Source organism: Botryllus schlosseri, chromosome 2, assembly GCF_051294905.1.
Source record: "Botryllus schlosseri isolate E-star chromosome 2, Bs_hap1, whole genome shotgun sequence".
NCBI classification, from domain to species: domain Eukaryota; kingdom Metazoa; phylum Chordata; class Ascidiacea; order Stolidobranchia; family Styelidae; genus Botryllus; species Botryllus schlosseri.
This window is the reverse complement of record NC_137237.1, coordinates 27957-36322: the sequence shown is the minus strand read 5'-3', so window position 1 is coordinate 36322 and position 8366 is coordinate 27957. Positions and strand designations below refer to the sequence as shown.

Sequence of the window (8366 nt, the reverse complement as noted above, 5' to 3'; positions counted from 1 at the left end):
ATTTTTAGAGAGAAGGAGAGAAAAAATGGACCTGATCAAATAGAAGAGAGCATTCTTCTCTTAAAGAGGAGCGTTCGGAAAACACCATCGTTAACTGATGGAAGAGAAAGGGAAAGTGAGAGAGAGAAAGACAGAGAGAATATACTGGCTCTAAACCTGGTTCTCGAGCTTGTGGCATCGTTGGGCGATTTCCTCTCTCTCCGCCTCGATTTCTTTGACCTTGCGATGTAGCATTTGCAATTCCTGCGACGCCTCACTGGTCCCGGCAGAGTCGACCTGGTCAGAGCCACAGGGGACATAGTGCTGCATCAGTTCCTGAAAAAAAGATTATGGCTTGGTAGAGGAACTAACAGTGGGCACAGTAGGGCAGACTTGGACTACTGGATCATTCTAGTCTTCTAACTGGGCTAATTAGAGAAAAATCACGGCATTCTAATTTCATTCGAATTCGTGAAATGTTTTTACGCTATCATTTGAATTCTTATCTCATTTCTGCTTTCATAAAAAGGCTACAGGAGAACTGTAACGTGCAAAGCGAAGAAAACTCGCTCAACAGATCTTTTCTATTCTCATGCTTATGAGAATCAACTCGGATTTGAAAAAGTGAAATAGTTCAAGTTCCACGTTTCAATACCGACTTATCTTTATTGCAACCTTGAACTATCATTGTAAGTTTAAACTACACATAAAAGGTACATATTGGAACTTTTCACATCAATTGTTCGCTCTTATGCAGGGTTGTAACCAAGTCACAAGGCTCCGAGTCACAAGTCAATGTCGCTTTATAGCTTTTACTCGAGTTAAGTTGAGTCTTTTTCAGTTCACCACCGAGTCAAGTCAGAGTCCAAGTCAGCGAGCGGAGGCTCGAGTCCGAGTCATCAGAAAATCCTGACTCGAGTCATTACAACCTTGGTCTTATGTGATAACATGTGATACTCGACTCCGAGTCGTATATGCCTCAGGTGCTGGCTTTTGTCCAGCCCCAAGAATAACAAGTGGTCGGAAAAAATTGTCCCGGACATACCTGGATTGCTGTCATGACGACATGCTGCACGTCCTCGTCCAATTGCATGATTTCTTCGATGTACTCTGCAAGTGTTACAATTGGACTAGCGGCAGACTTGGACATACTACTGGATTTTCAACTAGAATGACTCACCATTCAAAATTCGCAATTAAAGCTAGAGATACTCACTTTTCAGAAATGGCAACTGGAACTAAAGCTACAAATATTCACATTTCAAAATTCGCAACTACTAAAATTTTAATTTCCAATGTTACTGGCCATCCGATTACATTGTTAGGTTGCTCAAAATAGGCCCAATTTCAACCTGTAGAATTCTACATTTAACTTCATTAATTACCCTTAATTTTTGATGTGCCGAAAATTGTCATTTTTCAACACAATTTGTCTCGAATTCATGTCAAATATGTCAGTACTTGTGATACCAAGCCAATTATAAATAGTAAGACATGCTAGTAAGCATTAAATCACGTTAAAACATATCTAGCAACAATTTCTCGTCATAGGTAAACGATAGAATTGTGCACCGTAAATACTGTTTTTTTTTCTTCAGATCATTTTGTTTCTACGGGTCAGAAGTCAGCCGAATTTGTTACACATCGTATTTTAGACAACTTAACAATTACATGGGTAGCCAGTGAAATTTGAAAAACAAGTTATTCTGCCTGTCAGCATGTGGGCATGTATGTCATACGTGTCGTGATTAATGTCAGGATAGATTTAGAGTTAGTTCAGAAGGTAAAAAGTCGCATACTCAAATGTAGAGCAATAAACATAGATTACTTACGATGTTTTCTTGAGCAATTCACAACGACACCTAGAATTAACTGAAGCAGTCGACCCAGTTGTTGTTTGTCTGACTGTTCCGAGATGGCGGGGATATCCGGCAGTTGGAAGCCAACTAGCTCATTTCCAGTCACCTACCAAACATATCTTCTTAGAAAAGGATTTTGAATCACGAGTAGCGATTACTAGAATCTGAATCGAATATTCATTTTAATGATTCAAGTCGAGCAGTGAGAGATTATTTGCCCAAGTATGGTTTGCTCATCGCCACTGAGAGTTCATTTATCAACTAGATACTATTTTTCACTGTAGACGACTGTAAACCTTGAATAGTCGTATAGTCGCATCACAGCACACAAGACATGTAGAATAGTGCTTCTCAACCGGGGGTCCGCGATACCTCGAAATTTGCAAAATGATTGATGACCTCATTTGTATTTTCTTCGATTAGAGAAATCATGAGGCAGTTTTGCTTCATGAACTACTAAAATCTCAGGGCTCCCATCAACAGTATGCCCCCGTCCAAGATGGAACATCCTATTGTGCCAACTCAATTTACTTGGTGGCTTCCCGATAGCCCGCTGATAAAAACATATTGCCGTTGAGGGATGTTTAGTTGGGGTTCGTTGAAAAAAATAAAATATAGTGCGGTATGGTCAAACTGTTTCCAAAACTTTTCAGATTTGAAATTGTCGGTCTCAGCATATTAGTGAACAGTCATTTGAAATATGCATTCCTGGGCGTACCACTTGAGATACTCCCACACGTACCACATTTTGGGAACCACTGTTCTAGTTTTATGGCATCAGGATGAACGATACTCGGACACTCGACTCGAAGATTCAGATCCTCACTTTGGGCCGCAACCTATGGACGAAGCAAATACTGACCTCGCGAAAATATTCAATCATCTGATTTCGGACCTTCTTCAAATTGTTTGTCTAAATGAAGAGTATAGATTATATACTGTTGACGGCCGAATCACACAATTCAGAAAAAACGCAGCTCGTAATGAACTATACAAAATCAAACCTTGAGTCTGAAATTGTCGCTGACATTTTGCTTGATTCGCGTCAACCACGTTTCGTTGAAAAAGTCTGGATCACTGGAAAGACAAAAAATACTTTGGGCAACATCATAGCCAGAGTCCGAACGGAGTTATTGCCGTCGAAAAATTTGGATTTGAATAAAATAGCATTTACGATGGGGGGTAGGCACAGCTATAATGAATAATTAAAGAATCGGCCACCGTAACCATTATTTTATTCAATACCAAAATTTTTCCACGGCAATAACTCTACATCCACTGGTTGGAATTGAGCCAAATTTGGTGAGCATCGTTTAGATAAAAAACCTAACAATTTCATGCGGCGAAGAGGAAATTTTGAAATTTTTCATATTTGTTTTGATATAATATATAAAAAATTTTTTTCTCCTGTAGCAATGCGGCTACGAGCTGGAATTAAACCAAATTTGGTGCGTAAGCTTATACTAAGTAACCTAACAATTTTATCAAGTAGCCAGTGCAATTTCAGAAAAAAGATCATATTCGAACACCCCTACTGCGCAAGCTTGCCACCTCGTAAGTCGGAGCCTATGTATTGGCCTCAGTAGAAATTGGCCTCTTAATTATGGAAGTCGTGACGTATCTTCCAATTATCTTCTAATAACTGAAATTCGATCAATTGGTTAAATTGCTCACATAAGCGACAGAACGTAACGGAAATGCATTGCGCTTTTTCTGAATTACACAATTCAGGTTCATCTAGCTACTTGCGTAACGGAATTCTGGGTATGCTGCATAGGCCTACCAAAAAAAAAATTCCTAGTTATGCTCGGCCTACCTGAGTTCAGCGCCAATGTATGGAGATAATATCTGAGCTGATCATACTTAGTAACAAGTTTGTCAAAATTAGGGATGAAATTCGGCTGTGCCGATTCTTAGAAAAGGATAGAAATCCAAATCTTTGAGCAGCAAGCTGTTCATAGATTTGCTGATTCTACTTTAACTCCAGGACACACAATGCTGCTAGCATCATAACCATGTTTCCGTTAACTACGTTAGGTATAGGTATAGGAAGAGGTATTATAAAAAAAAGAACTTGTACATATATCGAGAACAAAAACACAGCGCAAATCCTTTTTTTCAAGCAGAGCCCTGAAAGCAATAAACTTGCTGGTGTTGCCACCTAAAAATCAAACTCGAGAACCAAATTATGTCACTTTCGTTTTGACTTTCTGTGATATTTAGCAATTGAGACCCTTCAAAATGCGTGGGCTTTGAGGTGGGGATATGGTGCTTCAAATAGAAAATAAACATACAAAGACTATTATTTTCATGTCGAAATATATTAGAAAACGTTCAGTCGCTGCAATAATTAGATTTTAGAACGCATTTTTCAATATTTTAAAAATGTTTGAGGCATCCGCAGGCTGCACAAAACGGTGTTGCGGGACGCATGCGGCCCGCGGGCTATAGTTTGTCCAACTACGCTGTACAACCATGGCGTGAAGAAACAACAGGGTCGAGTCATTTCCGTATTTTAAGAAAATGACTCGAGTCATTACAACCCTGAGAAACAATACACCGATGTTTTCAGAATAAGGGAGAGAGAGACATTAGGAGGGTTTAAAAGGGGGTAGAGCTGGGAAAGGGGGTAGAAGAAGGTTCTCCGATTCAACCCAGTCTATGCCACTGGCATCACCGATTACGGTAGCTATAAAAAATACCAGCAATTCCCATGACATCAGAGCATGGTTCTAATCATAAGAAATCACACAGCATGGGTGTTTCTTTGATGAATGGGTCCCTGCAAGGACTCTAAATGAAACAAAGCGTGGAACAAAAACAAAAACTCACATTTGGTTGAGTATTTGCGCTATTGCCACTCCATCTGTCATCTCTAAATAGTGTTGGTGCGGGGCAGGAACATCAAATTGTGAAAGCTGAAATTAAAAAGCACAGATGAATATGTCAAGTCCGCTCAGAATCATTTCCATTGCAAAGAGCAATTAGGAATATTCATTTAGGGCTGGGCACAATGATTCGAGTAGAGTAGTGAGATATGATTTTACAGAGTACGGTACCGGCAGGGCATGGTATGGTATGGAATGGGAATTTTCCATACTCCATACCCGCCCAATTGTTCCATACCATACTTGACCATTTTCCATACCATAGCAACATTATTCCATATCCGTAAACCGGGGTAACTTAGGACAATTTTCAACAATTCCGCTTTGTATCTTGGAAATGCTAGGGTGTAGGAGAGGTAAGTTTTCTGTTTTTCAGGGGTTGTGGAGCAAAGAAGATTAGAATTACCTAATCGAAAATCTTCATGGTAAAAAATAAGTACCTTATTTTTGTAAATTATCTGTGTCCAAAGTTACCTCTGCAGGGCCTGCATGAGTGCATGTGAGGTAACTTTGGACAATGTAGTTTTTTTGTATGCCTTTACACTCTATTGCTTATGGGGCTATGCTAACCCCTCGAATTGGAAAATCACTCATTTATAACCATAACTTTGATACTAATGAAGCAATCTTTCTGAAATTTTGACACAAGGTGCTGTGTTGGACATTCGAACTTTGGTGAAAATTTGGTGAAAAATGGTTGACGTTTTTTTGACTTTCATCCGATTTTATGATTTTTCAAACTATTTTTTTGTGAATTTTTTTCTGGCAAAATTTCTGAGTGAAATTTTTTCTTGGTGCTTATAATAGATTCAAATTACCTCAAATATCCGGATGAAACTCTTTTTTTTCAACAAGGGTTATTCTTTGAAAAGAAAATTTGAAAATTGAAAAAAAAAAAATTTTGCAAATTTTTGAGTTAGTGTAACCCAGGGGTCACCAACCCGGTGCCCGCGGGCACCAGGTAGCCCGCGAGGACCTGATGTGGTGCCCGCGAGCCTGTTCTGAAAATAGATCGAATAGCAGCATTAGCCATTATTCGTCAGATTATCACCAGTGAGCTTTTAAATAGATAAATTGAGTGATTTAGCTATTGTTGTTTAAATCACACTATAACATGTGACTTGGAAATGACAATACATATATATAAACACTTAAAATGATGATAGCAAATATCCCCAATTACAACTAGTAATATACCAACATGTAGCCTAATCGAATCACAAGATATCGAAGACTGAGCACTGAGCACTACCTATACAGGTGACATATGGTGGAATGCTATCCACGGTCTTCTTGAAATGTCGGTGGTGAAGCTGGACAGTGGACATCCAGACCAGAACAATGACACATGAGCAAATGGCATTACTATTCGGTAGCAGATAGCCGTGTTTCTCATTTTCAGTAATAGTTGTTATTGCCCCGTATAATGCTCGACAAGGGGATTCGCTTGTCAATCAAATCCTTTCGAGACTCTTTGGCAACATATAGGCCTACCTACCAAGGTCATTCTGACTTAACAATGCCCCAATCCTTGTTGACACGGAAAAGTACAGTGGTGTATGCGCAGCAGCTATGAAGGTTCCAAGCATGTTTGGTTCAACTTATCGTTGTGAATCAGCCTTCTCGGACATGAACTTTATCAAAAACAAGCACAGAACACGCCTCACTGATGCACATCTGGAAGACCCACTCAGAGTAGCAGTTTCAAGTTACATACCAGAGTACAGCGCAATAGCTGATAACATGCAATGCCAGCCTTCCCACTGACTGATATAAATAGAGATAACAAGATGTCCACTGTCCAGTCCAAATTTGAGTTGACTGTTGCATTATTTATACAAATAGGTGCTATGGTGCTAAGTAATTCATAATTTCTTAATAAATGCCAGTGAAGAGCTAGTTGAAATGAGATGTTTTGATTTTACAAGACTGTCTTGGAAAGAAGTCTTACTGTAATGTGATTACTGCCCTATGAATATCGAAGTGGGAATTCAGGAGGATAAACGGCGGGAGTAAATGGTGCCCGTTGCATCAATCAGTATCAAAAAGTAGCTCTCGGGTGCAAAAAGGTTGGTGACCCCTGGTGTAACCTAATGGGAGGGACCCTTCACTTATAAAATAAAATGAACAGTTTCATTCGTGGAAGCATCCCAAGACATATACCTGCAAATTTTCACTTCGATTGGATGAATTTTTCTGCCTCAAACAGGATTCATAACTTTCAAGGTACGAAAAATAAGAAAATTTTGAGAAAAAGCCACTTTAATTTCGTAACATGTAAAAGTCACATTATCGCTCTGAAAATCCAAAATTTTGCACAGTTAATAGTCTAAAAAAGATCCAGGATGCTATATTTTACTTCTGTCTGTATTGCCATGTTTTCTGATTTTGACAGCCCTGTCCATTCGTTAACAGTTCTCAATGAGTAGATTTCCATTCTTTGACTTCCCATTTCCCCCCCTTGATTTCCCACGTTTTGCAATAGTCACCCAATAGTCGACCATAAAATGGTGAATGGCTCGAACAAGATCCGATTCCGTGCGCTCTGATTCAATTCTGAATTACTTATTAAACGACACAATGGGCTAAAACAGACCTGGTATACGCCGGACTGAGGCTACGCCGCATATTCGCTGTTACGCAAATGCCACGCTTGCTTGAGTTCATTGTAAAGCGCAAGCGCCTTATTCTGGATCTGGACTCTGGTATCGCTTTGTGATGTCAGCACAATTCATTAATCGGCGTGATCAACTGATCATATATAAATGCTCGCGTGACGTTGTGCGTGCCGTTGCCATCGATTCCACTATGGAGGATTAATAAAGGATGGGGTAAATCATTTGAAATTTTCCAACACGCTATAATGTGACATTCCTGTTACAGTGCAGGTTCATACCCGAATGTTGACACTCACGGATATGGCGAGAACTTTCTGAAAGTTATCAAGTCGGTGTGAAATATATGCTTACCCAGTTCATGAGTGAGTCGCACAAAACTTCTGTTTCACCCATCGTTCACTTTTCCTTGACCAATTTGTATGATGACTAACAACTGTATTAAAATGTACCGACAAATGTCAAATTTACATCATAGGAACAATCCACAAAGCAAGGGTTCTTCAACTGGGGTCCGCCGACTATAGTTTTAACGTTATTTATAGGCATCAGATAACGAATCATGACCACATGACACATATCTAATTAATTCCTATAGAACACTCCTTAAAGCACTATTCTGCACAAACCAGAAAGATTGTAATAAATATTCATTACACAAATCTAATAAATTCCTATAGAACACTCCTTAAAGCACTATACTGCACAAAACAGAAAGATTGTAATAAATATATTGACTGCAAATCAAATCACTGCAATCAATCAGTACTTAATCCCGTCGTCGGGCTTAAGCTACACCCCTCAGGCTGAAGTCGGTTTCAAAACTGTGACTTGAGGGGATTTCCCCTCCAGCGTGCGCTTAGTTAAGACAGATATCCAGGCCGTGTTATTTTTGGCATATGCCAAAACTGCCAAAACTAACTTATTTTTGGCATTTTTCGATTTTTATTTTTGGCAGTTTTGGCATCGTCCTCTAAATATATAGTTTCAGCCTTGAATTAGTCACAAAAACGCTTTATTCGGGC

At 39.3% G+C, this 8366-nt stretch overlaps 1 protein-coding gene across 2 annotated transcripts; it reads right to left on the bottom strand.

The window, feature by feature from the left end:
* LOC145432800 (protein Hook homolog 1-like) lies at positions 1–7836 on the bottom strand. 2 transcript variants are annotated; one of them, XM_080309613.1, is made up of 7 exons: positions 7696–7836; positions 4671–4756; positions 2843–2915; positions 2701–2751; positions 1812–1944; positions 1025–1089; positions 15–315 (listed from the first exon to the last, which is right to left on the bottom strand). In XM_080309613.1, the coding sequence occupies exons 1-7, from the start codon at positions 7735–7737 to the stop codon at positions 151–153; spliced, it is 615 nt and encodes a 204-aa protein (XP_080165739.1). In that variant the 5' UTR covers positions 7738–7836; the 3' UTR covers positions 15–150. The 2 variants fall into 2 exon arrangements, with proteins under 2 accessions (XP_080165745.1, XP_080165739.1); XM_080309619.1 differs by lacking the exon at positions 2701–2751 and having other exon boundaries at positions 1–315.
* Between the last annotated feature and the right edge of the window lie 530 nt (positions 7837–8366).